Raw genomic sequence first — 14,713 nt, 5'->3', positions numbered from 1 at the left:
TTAATTGGAAACTGTACATGAGATACAAATTAATATGTTTCTATATTTTTGTATATGAAGTCTAATAATAAAACACTTATACAAAGAATAAAAAAACACAATTTTGATTTGAAGTATCTAATCGAGTTGACTGAGTATAATATTTGGGTCATAGGCGATCGCTTGCTCCACTTGGTGGCTATTCATAGTCACTATTCAACTCCATGGTCTTTTTACAAGTCCGATCTGATTATCTTCAAATTTCTTACTTTTATTGGAAATGAGATCTGTACTTCTTTATATATAATTATCCAAATAATAAAAGACGTTAAACAAAATCACCATATTGTGATAATAATAGCTTAGAACTAGATTTGAGAATAAAATCTCAAAATATGGGCAACAATAAATCTCAATGTTTGAGCGATAATAACTTAGATAACATTGTTAATAAAACATTGTTATTGATTAGAAGATGAAATCGAAATATTGGGTGATAATAGAACTTTTAACTGAAGTATGAAAAAATAATTATTAATAAAATGTTGGGAATTTTTTATTTTTATAATTGATTATTTTAGATTGTACATTTGTTGATACTGTTTTACAATTTGTTTTAGATTTGGCATGGTTTTAGACAGGAATCAAGCTAAAAGCAATTGCTAATCTTCTGTAACAAGTATAAGCAACAGAACCAAATTTGTTTAATCTCGCCAAAATGCTAATATAGACATCTATAGACCTACTCTGTTTTTCCTTTCTTGAAAGTTTCTTCCATGTCCCAGATTTTTTAGTTGAAAGAATTGCATTTGGACAAACATGAGAGACTACAATCATTACAGCTACCCAATTCTGCAAAAAAAAATTAAAAAAAAAATCCAATTTAGGCAGCCTTCTTTATCTCTTTCAGGGCATTTCACCAAGCATTTGATGACGTCGGGCTGGCAACTTTACAATTAACAGTGCTAAACTGCCCCAAAATAAATGGCAACTTGACCTTCCACTTTACACGTCATCACTGAAGTTGTGCAATCACTCGTACAGAAAGTAGCTTCTCTTTTTATAGTTTTGAGGGAAGATAAATTTGGACTCAGTTGAAAATTACTTTATAAATGACAATTAAATTATAATTTTACACAAAGACTGAAATATAATTTTACAAAACGAATCTCAATCACACCGCATTTATATTTTCTTAGCCACACAGTACTTAGCTCTCTTTTCTTGACCTTCTTCACAGTTCATCCTTGAGATTATTCACCTTCTTAAACAGTCAAATTACTGGATCAATCCACTCAAAATAATCACACCCTTGACTCCGATCATGCTGCATTTTTCCCCCATTTCATATTAAAATCAAATCAAATCAAAATATATTAAACACAAAATTTATAACTTTCAACAAAAAAAAAATAAAAAAACAATCTTAAAAACATAAATCTTACTTTGCGATTCTCACATGCAACAAACTTCCAGCCAGGATTCCATTCAGTCCTTGAAGTTCGCACCCAACAAGGCGTTCCACAGTGGCAGAAGCGAGGCTTCATCAGCTCTTGCTGAAGAATGAATAACGAACAACAAAAAAAGGTGCAGACCGCTTCAAGTTTTAATCTCAGATTTGGAAAAATTCATGGATTTTAAATCTTGTCCCAAACATTGCCTACCAACATCTTAGAGAGCAAAAAAAGGAGAGAAAGATATCTTACTTTGTCTACCTGCTTTACGGTTCTGTACATCTGTAAATGGCTCTTCACTTGAGCTAATGTAAGATCAGGAACATCCATGAGACAAAGAACTGACATTGGAGAAGCTCCTATAATCAAAACCCATTAGAAAGAAAAAAATTAAAAAATCAACCTTTAAAATTTTGAAGTAGTATTCATTAATTAAGAAATCAAGAAACAGAAAAAAAGAATAGTAAAGGTAAATATAAATACTTTCAGAGCCGCCAAGAAGCTCTACACTATGGACAAATCGAGCATGAAGAGAAGTAGTCCATCTCAGTCCTGGTGCTCTCATGCTTCTTTGCTTTAAGATGGGAGAAGATGGAAAAGATTTGTAGAACTCGGCGGGAGCCTGAACCTCCTCCTCAAGAGAAAGATATCTTACTTTGTCTACCTGCTTTACGGTTCTGTACATCTGTAAATGGCTCTTCACTTGAGCTAATGTAAGATCAGGAACATCCATGAGAGAAAGAACTGATTTTGGAGAAGCTCCTATAATCAAAACCCATTAGAAAGAAAAAAAAATAAAAAATCAACCTTTAAAATTTTGAAGTAGTATTCATTAATTAAGAAATCAAGAAACAGAAAAACAGAATAGTAAAGGTAAATATAAATACTTTCAGAGCCGCCAAGAAGCTCTACACTATGGACAAATCGAGCATGAAGAGAAGTAGTCCATCTCAGTCCCGGTGCTCTCATGCTTCTTTGCTTTAAGATGGGAGAAGATGGAAAAGACTTGTAGAACTCGGCGGGAGCCTGAACCTCCTCCTCAACTGAACCAGTACATGATTCAGCAGTGTCAATTGTCAATGAATAATCTGGAGTTGAATTTGAGTAGGAAAATGAATTCAAAGAGACAGAATTTGTCGCAGAGCTAAATGTATCTGTTGTGCTTAGGCTTGTAGCCGGATGGGTTTGGACTGAGTTTTCTTCATGGAACACAAAACAATCCATTTTCTTATGCTTGTTGCTTTTAGATGTACATTGCGTACATATATCTCTTCACTTTCAAATACTTGTAATAATGCAATGAATTTTTTTTAAAAATAAAATACAACTTTCACAATTTTGGTGTACAATGTTTGATGGCCAGGGTTGATTGCTATTGGGTTTGATATATATGTAAAAAAGGAATTGAATTGCTCTCATTTAAAACTTTGGTTCGGTTCATTTCAAAATTTAATTTGATTCAATTTATAATTCTGAATTTTTAATCATTTCACTCAGAATTAGTCTTTTTATAAAAGAATCCAAAATTTAAAATTAAAACATAACAAATTGAATCAAATCAAACTGAATTCAAATGTTAATGTTATAGTACAGTTTTTTTATTCTAATAAAAAATATTTGTTTAATTTGGTTGTTTCAATCAATTTGGTTGTTTTTAGGTATTTCGGTTTGATGAAATATAAAATTTTAAGTAGAATAACAAAACTAAAAAAACTGAACAGAATCTTGTTCAGCTCGATTTCTTAAAATATTAGATTTTCTTTGTAAAAAAAATTCCTTTGGTTGTTTTTTTGTTGGGTGAGTATGAGACTACTTGAAAAAAAATATATTACAAACTCCATTTTCTGTAAAAGTTTGGGATATCAATTAAATTCCCACGGGTCAACTCAATCAGATTAACACATGATCTATTTATTAATCGTATCAAATATTTGAATTCAAAAATGATCTAACATTTAAGTTAAGGATCGAAGCCATATTGTATTCGTGAATTTTAAATTACCTCTGTGCTCGTTTAGAAAATCACTATCCATAAGTGTTTTAATCTATTTAAGTATCCGTATTCAGACATGGTTAAAATTTTATTATTCATACAATCTAAATTTCTTAAACAGATAGAATATTTATAAATTTTAAATTATTCAAATTTGAACCTGTTTTACCTTTTTTTTACTAAAAATGATAAAGTATCTAGAGTATCCATGAATAAACCCGTTTTAGTATAATGGGTAACGACTAATGCCTACCAATTCTATACATGTACTCATCATGAGAGTATTTTTATTATTCATACACCTTTTTCAAACTTATTTATAACTATTCTCTTATCATCATCAAATATATCGAAGTGGAGTTATATGTGAAACACCCTGAATTTTTATTTTCGAAACCGTTGAATTTTTATTAAATCAAAAATTTGAAATTTTGACGGTATGGGCCGTAAATAGTGAACAATTTTAATTTGAGTTCAAGTTTTGCGAATTGGGCCCAAGCCCAAATATAATGTCGAAAACTTTGAATCGAGAACAGTTAAATTTTCGAATAATCCAAAAACCGAGTGAAAAACTCGAAAACCAAACAAATGAGACCAAATTGCTAAATCGGACCAAACCGGCTCGAATCGAATCGGAATGGCCCAGCCCACTTTCCTTCCCTTCTTTTCTTTTTCTTTCTTTTCTTTCCCTTCCTTTCCCTCCTTCTTCTTCCTCGCGCGACAGCACCCTCCTCCCTCTCCTTTCGATCTCCGACCACCACTCGACCAAAACGGAGTGGCGATCGGTTCGTCCGACGCCAGTGGTCTCAATCCCAGCCTCCCTTCACGTTGAACGGACCTGCAGCGGCGCGGATGGAGCTTTCTCCCACGCGACTGTCTCCTCTTCCATCTTTGGCGATCCACACCATTTCCGGCGGCCCCAGCGGAGGAAGCGGGTATTAATCGACTCTCTACCACGCTGTGAGTGAATTTCCTCTAACAATTTGTGGATTTATCGATGTTTTGAGGAGCAACCTTGCGTGGAGGAGATGCAGCGGCTGTCGAGCCCGATCCGGCCAATCAAGGACCGACCTCACTAAATTAACGCCAAAAACGGACTCCTTGGTGAATTTTGAGTTGAATGATGTGATCGTTGCAAATTTCTGGGAAAGGATGATTTTCTGGCCACCGTACACGGCGGTCGGCGGCAGCGGTCCGGTGACCGGTCGGCGACACTCCGGCGAGGCCCCGAGAGACAGAATGCTCTTCTCTTCGCGCTGATCGTGGAATCGTCGCCCGATTCTCGATTGGTATGTTCTAAGACCAGTTTCTTTATCTTCGGTATAAATTATAAACTTAGTAAATATTAGTTAATTAAATTGAATTTAGATGAATAATCAAACAAATATAATTTTGTTAAGAAGCAATCGGTATAATATTGATGTAAGCTAATTTAGGAACTTGGATAAATATTGTTAGGAGAAGTTATAAATTAAGGCCTAGACAAGTGAATAGTTTTAGAGCAATTAGTAGTATCATTGACTTATGTGTGGAGGTTAAATAAATAGCTATTTTTCACTTATTTGCTTATTTATTTATTTACTTAATGTTATATAATAAGTTGAAGCTTGACATTGACGATTAAATGTTGATGTGATTATTTTGGACGGAGGAAGGGAAATTAATTTGTTTGATTGCCCGATGGATGGGCTGTGTGTGTAATGGTTGATGGGTATAATATTGTTGATATTTAAGCAGGTAGATAATCCCATTTTTAGGGGAAATGCTGCCGAAATTTCGGTAGAATTTAGATTAGTGTTAATTAACAATATAATTAATAAGTTTATTTAAATAAATTCTATAATTTGGTACATAATAAATATAGTGTTCTGATTATTTATTATTTTTATTATTCATTTAATTATTTACATATTTATTTATTTATTTTCATTATTATTGTTAATATTGTTACTCATTTTATTATTGTTGTTAACTGCTAATACTATTTATTTAATTATTTATTTGCATTGATTATGGATGTTTAATTGCGCATTGCATAACGATGTTTAATTGATTAATATGTCTGCATTTGATTGCAATGTTTGATTAATTGTGTTGTGATATTGCTGTGCTTTGCTTGTGTGGAATTGGGATGAAGTGGGTCACCATAGGTTTGTGAGGACGGTCGAAAAAGGATGGATCCTGATTATGATGAATTATGAAACTGGACCGTCGGCCGGGTAAATGGGAGATCGGCGCCCCCGTGTGCACCTTCTGTTACCGTTACTGTTAACCACAGGTTGGCTTCTTTATTGGGCGCACCTGATAATCTAGATTTGATCGCAGCCCGCAGGGTGGCCTCCTGTTGTGAGCGCCTGATGATCTAGATTTGATGGAGACGACCGGGTTGCCTCCTGTTGGTATGAAAAAGAAAAGAGAGGATAGAAAAACAATGAGAGGGCTAGTCAAGTGAGGATTAGATCGGTCGGCCAGTATGGGGGATCGGCTCCCTGGTGCACATGTGAGAGGATGAGCCATGTGGGAGGACGGCTCATCGGGGGTTCGGTGACTCCACTGACTAATTTCCACGTGATGTGATTATATGAAGATGTTAATGATTGTGAGTGCCGGTGATTTGCCATTTGTATGACTGGCTGCGTGAGCATAAAACTAGTCGGACGACTAGATTAATATGTTTACATATTTGTGTGACTGCTTGATTAAACGAATTTTGATAATACCTAATGTATTAGGGTGGATCAGTTGATCATAAGTCTTCACGTGACACATTTGATTAAACGAATTTTGATAATTTGTAAGTCAATTTGTTATATGATTTATTTAATCTATATCATAAACGAGTGAATCCATTTATGATACAAACTCGTTAAGTCTTAACTATAACTCTTAACTTTATAGTTGTATTCAACAATAATTTTTTTAAATAGCTTTTAATCAAAATACTAAACGCTTTTCATAATAATTAGCAGTTAAACAGTACTAAAACAATTAAACAAACAACAAAAACAATTAATTTTATCAAACAAATCGTAATGTGTTCGGCAAGAAATTTCTTAGAGTCTACATTTCAATTATAGATCTATGTATGAAATAAAGTCACAGCTTACGGTTTTCCTACTTATTTCTTATTAACTATTTTATGTTTTCCATGGTTAAAGATAAGAAACTTATATGCTTTATACCACATCAGTTTTCCACCCACTCAATGAAATAAACGAGTCCGTAGTTGCTTTAGACAAAATTATTGATCTGATGAGACAAATGCTTTAAGAAAACTATAAAAAAACAAGTTAGTCAAAAGCAAGATGCTTTAGTTTAGACAAAGTGAGAGTGCATTCTACTTTAGAATCAAGCGGGACATGTCTTTTATTCCATTATATTTCGTATAATTCACCTTATATTTATTAGATTTTTTTCTGTTTTAGCATATGCTTTTTGCTAACCGTTTCAAAGGGTCAAACTTGACACTTCACACTAATATTCTTTTTAAAAAAACTGACAATAGTATTTGGGTGAGCGTAAGACCCTGAATCAATAGTAAAGAATATTTATCTACCATTCCACTAGCCCAAATAAACCCAAAGCCCACTTCATAATTCGGCTAATATATAATCAGGTAAAATCCAATAACTTTTTTTTTAATATAATAAATATAGTAGAATTTTATTAAAAAACTTCAAATCAATACAAAATAATATTTGAAGTTGATGATCTCTTTCCTGAATATCAGACAAAATTATTATGTAATTATTGTTGGCTGATCAAATCTTAATAAATAATATCTTGGTAATGGTCCAAACATATATATATATATATATTTTTTTTTTTTTTTCTTCTGAAAAGGGGTCCAAATAAACTAATGATGAATTGGAATTCATAACAAAAAATTGATGGAAATCACACATTATAACAAGTATACTGTAAAGAGTTTGACATATACAACAAAATAAAGATATGAAAATCACAAATTTTCAATACAATGACTACTAGTAGCTGTTATGAACTTAATCAAACAGCTCGTTAAGCCTACTTATGATGACTGATATATTTTTGCGTCTCCAGATCTTCTACGATGCGTCTCCAGATCTTCTAGGAAATCCTCAACATAAAAGATTGTACTCTTCTCCAAAACAGCAGCATTCATTAAAAAGTATCCAAGGCAATTTACCACTTCTACGTTCCTGCTAAAGTTGCAGATCTGAAGGACTGGAGCGGTACGATGATAAGATTTTTCAGTGTCATGCATGTTGATATACCTACCTGGTAAAAACTAATGGACTGGTCAACTAACCTAGAACCTAAATTTTCTAGGATTCAAAATATTAAGAATAACTAAATATTCACTCTTCAAAAGGCTATCTTATCAATTTTCCAGAGATTCTAGATTAGGTAATTTATGAAGAAAGTGTAACAACCTCTGTTTAATGTAGATGTGATAAAATTTTATTTCCACATTTTGGAAAACATCTGCGCAAAGGCTTGAATATTTTCTGCATACTCGAGCAAAAAACAACAGACATGCAGTGTCCCTAAATGAATTATTGAAATTTAAAACAAAATACAAACCCAAAAATGGAAAAACAATGCTATATGCTACTTTTGTTCACTTTTCTATTATTTCTTATTTTAAATTTAAAGAAACTTCTTTTATTCTTTCCTTCTTTCAAATTTAAGCAAATTTAAGAAACTTGAGTGAAAGATAGTAATCGGATTGCAAAGCCTTGTAAGGTTATATGACAAACAAATGTTAGGATTAAACGATAATATTTTTTTTCTCTTCTCATAATAGAACTTTATATATTTTTTTAAGGTAACTAAAATAGAAGTGATTATTGTAATAACTAAATAACAAGAAAATTTGAGTTTTGTTCAATTTTATTTTAATAGGAAGAATTAGTACGTATAGGTATTGTTCGGCAGATATTAATTATTTTAATAAATTCAAAGGTGTAATCTTTAAAGCATTCGATTCAGTAGAGTGAGATTTTTTATCCCAATGATGGAAAAAATGGATTTCGTGCAAAGTGGAGAGCTTGGATAATCAAATTAACTGAGAAGTTTTAGACTTTTTGTCCTTGCAAATGACTCTCTTATCATAGAATTTCGGATGAAGAGAGGTCTCAAAAAAGAAACCCTCTCTCTCCTTTTCTTTTTCTAGTAGTTGCTGAAGGCTTGAATCTATTAATTCAGAATTCTATCTTGAAGGGTCATTTATCTGGAATAGAAATTGGCTCTGATCGGATACTTGTCTCTCATCTACAATTTGCAGATGATTCTATCTTCTTCAACTATGCTGATAAGGATCAAATCTCTAATTTAAAAATTGTTATCTTTTATGTTTTCAACTCTTTATTCGTCTCAAGATAAATTTTCACAAGAGCCAACTATTTGGCAGTCAACATCAATGAGGATGAACTGAATTGCTAAGCCTCTTATCTTCAAATGCCAATTTGGAAAATTTGCATCTGAGTATCTAAGTACTCCGATCAGATGTAACCCCAGATTGATCAAGACTTGGCAGCCAGTCATTCAAAAATGGAAAACAAGCTCTCCTCTTGGATGGGAGGTAAGATAACTCTTATAAAATCTATGCGTTCTTCTCTACCTCTCTATTAGCTATTTCAGGGCAGCAGAGGTGGTCATCAAGAGGATTGAAAGCATTCAGAGGCGATTCCTTTGGGGCAAAAGCATTGAAGGAGAAAAATCATTGTGTTAGATTGCTTGGAAACAACTGGATTGAACAAAAGTGAGGTTGTGTTGGACTCCATGATTGTAAAATGAAAAACTCAGCCTTACTTAGAAAGTGGTGGTGGAGGTCTAAAATAGAAAGTGGGTTCTTATGAAAAAAAAGGTCTGAGTCCAAACATAGCAAGGAGGTATTGACTAATGATGTTTCAGAAAGTAATTTATGGAGAAAATTATCCCTATCCTGGAAAGACATCATTCATCTTGGGTCACAATCTTCTTCTTCTATCGATTTTTTATCAAACGACTTTAGATGGATTGTTGGTGATGTGGAAACATTAAATTCTGGATTGATATCTCATCATAAATTCATTTTTTTTAAATCTCAATTCCACACATAAATTCATATCATCATAATATATTCTAAGAATATACTCTCTCCTATTCATTTATATAGACACAAATAACTTTGCACAAGGATTAAAAAATAAGGTAAATCGTAATTTTTGACCAAATTTTTTCTATTTACCTTTAACATTGCATTAATTGAATGTTTATTTTGAAAGTTAAATATATCATGCCAATTTATTCTCATAAACACAATTGATGACCTATACCTATAATTAAAGGATGAAGTATAGCAAAATTCCACCTTTTTTCCCAATTAACGCTAACTTTTATATTCTAATCAAAATTTTAAATTTGGTCTCCCATTTTTAGTGCGACAATTTTGGTGAGAAATCAAAGGCTAAACGAAATATTTACAAATTTAATTTTGGGGCCAAATTTTTTATAGCATTAATTGTCTCTTTAAATTCTTTCCAGTTTATATCCCTTCGACCGAACCTGCAACTTGCTGATTTGCCCACAATTTCAGAAAATGTGCTCACTCCTACTATTGGTCCCTTGGAATTGATCAATTTAAATGCAGAAGAAAATATACAGTCATCAAATAATGATGAAGAGCTTGAATTCACATAATGCCCTTCGGGCATAATTACTTGTATGAAGAAGGGAGCACAAAAAAAAAAAAAAAGAAAAAAGAATATGACAAAAGAAATAAAAAATTTAGTGAAAATATGCTCTTTTTAGAATACAAAGAGCGTTAAATTTCCTCTTCATCGAGAAAATTGCATACACATTATTTATTTCAAAAGGGTCGGTTTACAGAATTTGACATATTGCAAAGAATGATGCACAAATTACAAATGGACGAAGAGTCTTTGGAATGGAGATAAAAAGCTTGTTGTAATTTCAACGGACAGAATACCACTCAGACGTTGAATGAACCAACAGTCACTAGCACATAAATTGCATGTATCTTTAACAATAATGCACAGAATGTTAAAAAGAGATGACATTATTCCACACTCGAAGATAATTAAACAACTACTTAAGGAAGAGAACCAAAAAACAAGAGTTGAATTTTGCTTGTTCATAATTGTTACAATTACAATCACTAGCAATCCATCTTTTATCAACATGCATGACACAATCTACATAAATAAGAAGTAGTTTTTCATGTGCAATGAAACTCAAAAAATTTATCTTTTAAATGATGAAATACTACCTATACGCACATGTAAGAGCAAGAGATTAACTCCAAAAATTATGTTCCTTATTGCAGTTGCACGCCCTAGGTTTGATTCTAATTCTCAAATTCAATTTGACGGAAAGATAGAAATATGGCCATTTATTTACACTGCTCCTGCTAAAAGAAATAATAAGAATCATACAATGGTCACAATAGAGACAAAACCTATTCTGTCAATCACAAAGGTAGTTATTCATGGTTGCCTTATCAACAACTTATTGCCTTCTATCAAAGAAAAATGGCCAACACATACTTCTAATATATATTTATTCAACAAGATAAAGTTAAACCACATATATATGATGGAGACGTTGAGTTTGCAAATATTGCAAAAGAACTTGGTCTAAATATATATTTGGTAGGCCAACCTCCTAGTAGTCTAGACTTGAACGTCCTGAACCTTGGTTGTTTTAGAGCCTTTGACTCAATAAAACATCAAGAGGCTCGTACCAATATAGATCAACTAGTTTTAGAAGTTATTAAAGCTTTTGATGTTTTTCCTCTAAGTGACATAAACAAAGTGTTTTGGACTTTACAGACGTATATGGTTAAAATATTGAAATGTTCTGGAAGGAACAATTACAAAATTTTCCACATGTCCAAGCTTAGTTGGATAAGAAACGGTACTTTGCTTACTATAATTAAAGTTAATGCAAGAATAGTCAAGGAAGCAGCAGTAATAGTGTAATATCCTATTGTGAACATATTTGCCATGTGAGAGCAGTTTCATATGCTTTAAAAGTAAATGACCCCTTTAATAGTTCAAAAAATGTGGTATTTTCGTTTAAAAAGTGCACCAATTATCTTTGTAAAAAATTACTTCAAATCATCTTGTGGATAATATAAATATGTGCTCAAACATTGCAAATATGGGTGGTTTTATATCGAGTACTGCATATATATTATCAATACACGCATTTCTTCCATCTAACTATATATAAAAAAAAATAAGCAGTAGCCTGTGTTAAGTAAATGTGTGCAAATTAGACATCAAAATACACCATAAAATAAGTATGTGCAATTACAAAAATTGAATGCTAATTATACTACAAAATGTGTCCACTTTCAAGTCATTGTTCACATATACAAAATCACATTGAAGCCAACAAACACATAGTTGGAACAAAACAAAATCGATACACAAAAACACAATATAAATGCACAAATATGGACACTTTAACATAATTTCAAGCTAAAAACAGAAAACAATGTTTCAATGTGTCTTTCATAATCTCACTTGCGTTTGGGAGTTCATCAACAGAATCTATTAATAATTTGTGTATCATAGGATCTTGAATGTCAAGCTGTGTCTCATCTTCATCTACTGTTGTTGTAGTTTCAGGATACTTTCCTTTTTCATTGTCTACATCATGAGATTCATCATCATCATTATCTCCTGCTTTGTCCCCCTCTGCTCCAGTATGAGAATTATTTTTCTCCTTCCCCACACCTTGAGGAGTGTTAGGTACTTCAATTATATTGATATTACATTGTACAGAATTTTTCAACTCTATCACCTCTGCTTTAATTTCTTAAATTCGTGCTTTGGTATCATCAACTTTTTCATCCAATTTCTGCACTAATTCAAAAACTGCATTCATTTTCTTCATAAATTCAGATGACCATTTTGTATTTGATGGTAGCCCTTGTAGCCCTTTTTGGAATGTTGACCACCTGTTTTAAAGTCATTTTCTCATATCTAGTTTTCACTCTATGACATCATTATCCTCGTCACACTTCACAAAAATCCACCACTTATCTCTAGTCTTCACAATATTATAAAAGTTCAGATGTCTGCCATTAATTATTTCAATTGCTCTAATATTGTTTACATATTCTCCATTAACATCAACTCCAGCAGCCACAATGCACTTTGAATCAACCTTGCATAAGGCAAATGAATGCAACTTTTCTTGACTTTATACCTTTATGCCCTCATAATCTTATGATTGTGTGCAATATTCTTCAAAATTATGCCCACTAAACTAATTGGTACATGCTTAATATAAACCATAAAATAAATTTTTCGCCTTCAGTAACATTATCCTTGCTATCATATTTGGGCAAAATGTTTACACATATAATTAAATGAAGCAATTTAAGAATTGTCTTCATCTTAGTTCTAACAAGCTCCTCATTTGCACGATCTTGTGCCAAGAACTTCTCTTCAAATGCAAAAACATCATAACCTTCAGGGTATTCAACGTCCTCAATAACAGAATCAAAACCACCAAAATAAATCTTACCAACACATTGTAAAACACTCGCATTGGTCTTAAACTTAATATCTTTAGCAATTGACACCACATTAATCTTTTCTCTGTCGTCTCTTTTCATGTTCTCTACATACAAGTTTACATAAAATAACCTAACTAATTGAGGGTATACCATACTCTCCATTGACATACATCGTCTTATAAGTCCATCAAAACAAGGTTCTAAGTCCAACCCAAGATCCTTTAACTTATCAAACTCAACATTTTTTCCAATCAATAATTTTTCATGATTAACAACTTGGTTGTAGTATTCTTTTCAGGATCAAGACCTAAACTCATGATCATACCTGTCTATATACTTCGCACTGCTTTCCTCATCATCAGTTCATCAGTTCCTCTTCTTTTGATTCTTCTGATTCAGTGGACTCGATATCTTCCTGAATGATTTTCTTTTTTTTTTTTTCTTTTTTTTTTTTGCTGGTTTTATGGAGGATTGCGAAAATTTATTTTCGGGAGAGGCAATTTTCAAGAAGGAAGTTTGTTTTGAGGTCACAGATTTGATTCCATAACCCTTTCTTTTCTCCTTAGCAACAGAGATACCAACTGATTTTCCTAATCTTTCGCTATTTTTTTCTTAATAGATGAAACCTTACTATCTTTCCCCATTTTCCGTCTTTTAGTTGTGATTGCAGTTTTCTTGTGTTTAGGTTGTGATTGCAGTTTTCTTGTGTTTAGGTGACATTTATAAGTGGAATCTGTCATTTGATAACAATCTCTAAGGTTGCAGTTGGTGGAAGAGGCGAATTTTTGGAGATGAAAGCGGTCAAGGATTTTCTAACTGAAATCCCAAATTTTCTAAAGGAAGAATTTATAGAAACATTTTTTTCGTTGCCGTTTTCAAAAAGAACATTTAGAAAAGATTTGGTGAACAATCTTCTATGCCCCACTTATATATCCCATGCTCATTTTTTGACAATTTATTGACACAATTAATTTGTGATAAAAAAATACTCACTAAACATCAAAACTATCTGCAGTTTGGCTTGAAATGGAGAGAGAAAGATAACACAGCTATGCACTAATAACATGCAATATTTGAACTGTCTATCACTTTCTTGTTTTTCTCTAAAAAGTTAATACTCTAAACGAAGCAAATCAAGAGTAATTTAGACTTTACCCTTTAGCTATAGTCCAAAATAAGTAACTTCGTCTATATAATTAAAACGATGAAAATAGAAACTTTATCTATATATTTTCTATATCTATATAATGAATCGAAGAGAATGTCTGAAATTGCTTAAAAGTTGGTATTGCTCTTTATTTGTTATATAAATGAAGATGCTAAACTATGTCATGGAATATTATGAGAATCGAATTGCAAAGCCAACCCACTGAAGAGAGACCCTTGATTTATACTACTTCCAACCAAAGAATCAAAACTAGACTTTTGAGTTCCAACGTGAGGCAAGGCCATGAGATACGATTTGTACAGCTCACTAGCAAATGTCAATAACATAGTGACAGACACATTGCAAGATTCTGGTAAGTTCTCTGTTTTCATACAAATAAACCCAACTAATATCATCAAATTAATACTACTAACAATTCATTATTTTGATACTATGTCAATGCCCTTCAAAAATCCTTAACGACTGCATATAACTTCCTACTGATCAACTTTTAGATGATTCGTAACATAAGCACTGAATCTTAATCTGCTAGCCCTCTTAAGTTGCATGAGTAAAGTTCCCCCTTATTTATCGTCAAAGTCAATTAAGTCAATTAGGCATTC

The 14,713-nt window shown here is 32.4% G+C and overlaps 1 protein-coding gene and 1 long non-coding RNA gene across 5 annotated transcripts; one reads left to right on the top strand and one right to left on the bottom strand.

The window, feature by feature from the left end:
• Positions 1–1,062: 1,062 nt before the first annotated feature.
• LOC149494860 (uncharacterized) lies at positions 1,063–2,767 on the bottom strand. 3 transcript variants are annotated; one of them, XM_089723679.1, is made up of 5 exons: positions 2,321–2,767; positions 1,917–2,141; positions 1,686–1,792; positions 1,425–1,535; positions 1,063–1,306 (listed from the first exon to the last, which is right to left on the bottom strand). In XM_089723679.1, the coding sequence occupies exons 1-5, from the start codon at positions 2,655–2,657 to the stop codon at positions 1,253–1,255; spliced, it is 834 nt and encodes a 277-aa protein (XP_089579805.1). In that variant the 5' UTR covers positions 2,658–2,767; the 3' UTR covers positions 1,063–1,252. The 3 variants fall into 3 exon arrangements, with proteins under 3 accessions (XP_089579805.1, XP_089579804.1, XP_089579803.1); XM_089723678.1 differs by having other exon boundaries at positions 1,695–1,792; positions 1,917–2,195; positions 2,321–2,765; XM_089723677.1 differs by having other exon boundaries at positions 1,917–2,195; positions 2,321–2,760.
• A 1,060-nt stretch (positions 2,768–3,827) lies between these two features.
• On the top strand, positions 3,828–9,494 carry LOC110009850 (uncharacterized). Of its 2 annotated transcripts, XR_002284727.3 has the most exons (3): positions 4,093–4,715; positions 7,489–7,640; positions 8,696–9,494. It is a non-coding gene; the product is annotated as an uncharacterized LOC110009850 (long non-coding RNA). The 2 variants fall into 2 exon arrangements; XR_002284726.3 differs by lacking the exon at positions 8,696–9,494 and having other exon boundaries at positions 3,828–4,715; positions 7,489–7,892.
• The last annotated feature ends 5,219 nt before the right edge of the window (positions 9,495–14,713 follow it).

The sequence above is a fragment of the Jatropha curcas genome, chromosome 7 (genome assembly GCF_041381405.1).
Source record: "Jatropha curcas cultivar XTBG-Jc1 chromosome 7, XTBG_Jcur_1.0, whole genome shotgun sequence".
In the NCBI taxonomy this organism is placed as follows: domain Eukaryota; kingdom Viridiplantae; phylum Streptophyta; class Magnoliopsida; order Malpighiales; family Euphorbiaceae; genus Jatropha; species Jatropha curcas.
The sequence above is the reverse complement of the archived record's forward strand: the minus strand, read 5'-3'. Positions and strand labels throughout refer to the sequence as shown.

Bases quoted from the DNA above. Each gene is read 5' to 3' on its own strand.
- LOC149494860 (XM_089723677.1), bottom strand. From the start codon at position 2,657: ATGGATTGTTTTGTGTTCCATGAAGAAAACTCAGTCCAAACCCATCCG. The intron at 1,536-1,685 runs GTAAGATATCTT...TTCATTCTTCAG, and splicing joins CCGTAAAGCAGGTAGACAAA to CAAGAGCTGATGAAGCCTCG. The intron at 1,307-1,424 runs GTAAGATTTATG...GGAAAAATGCAG, and splicing joins TTGCATGTGAGAATCGCAAA to CATGATCGGAGTCAAGGGTG.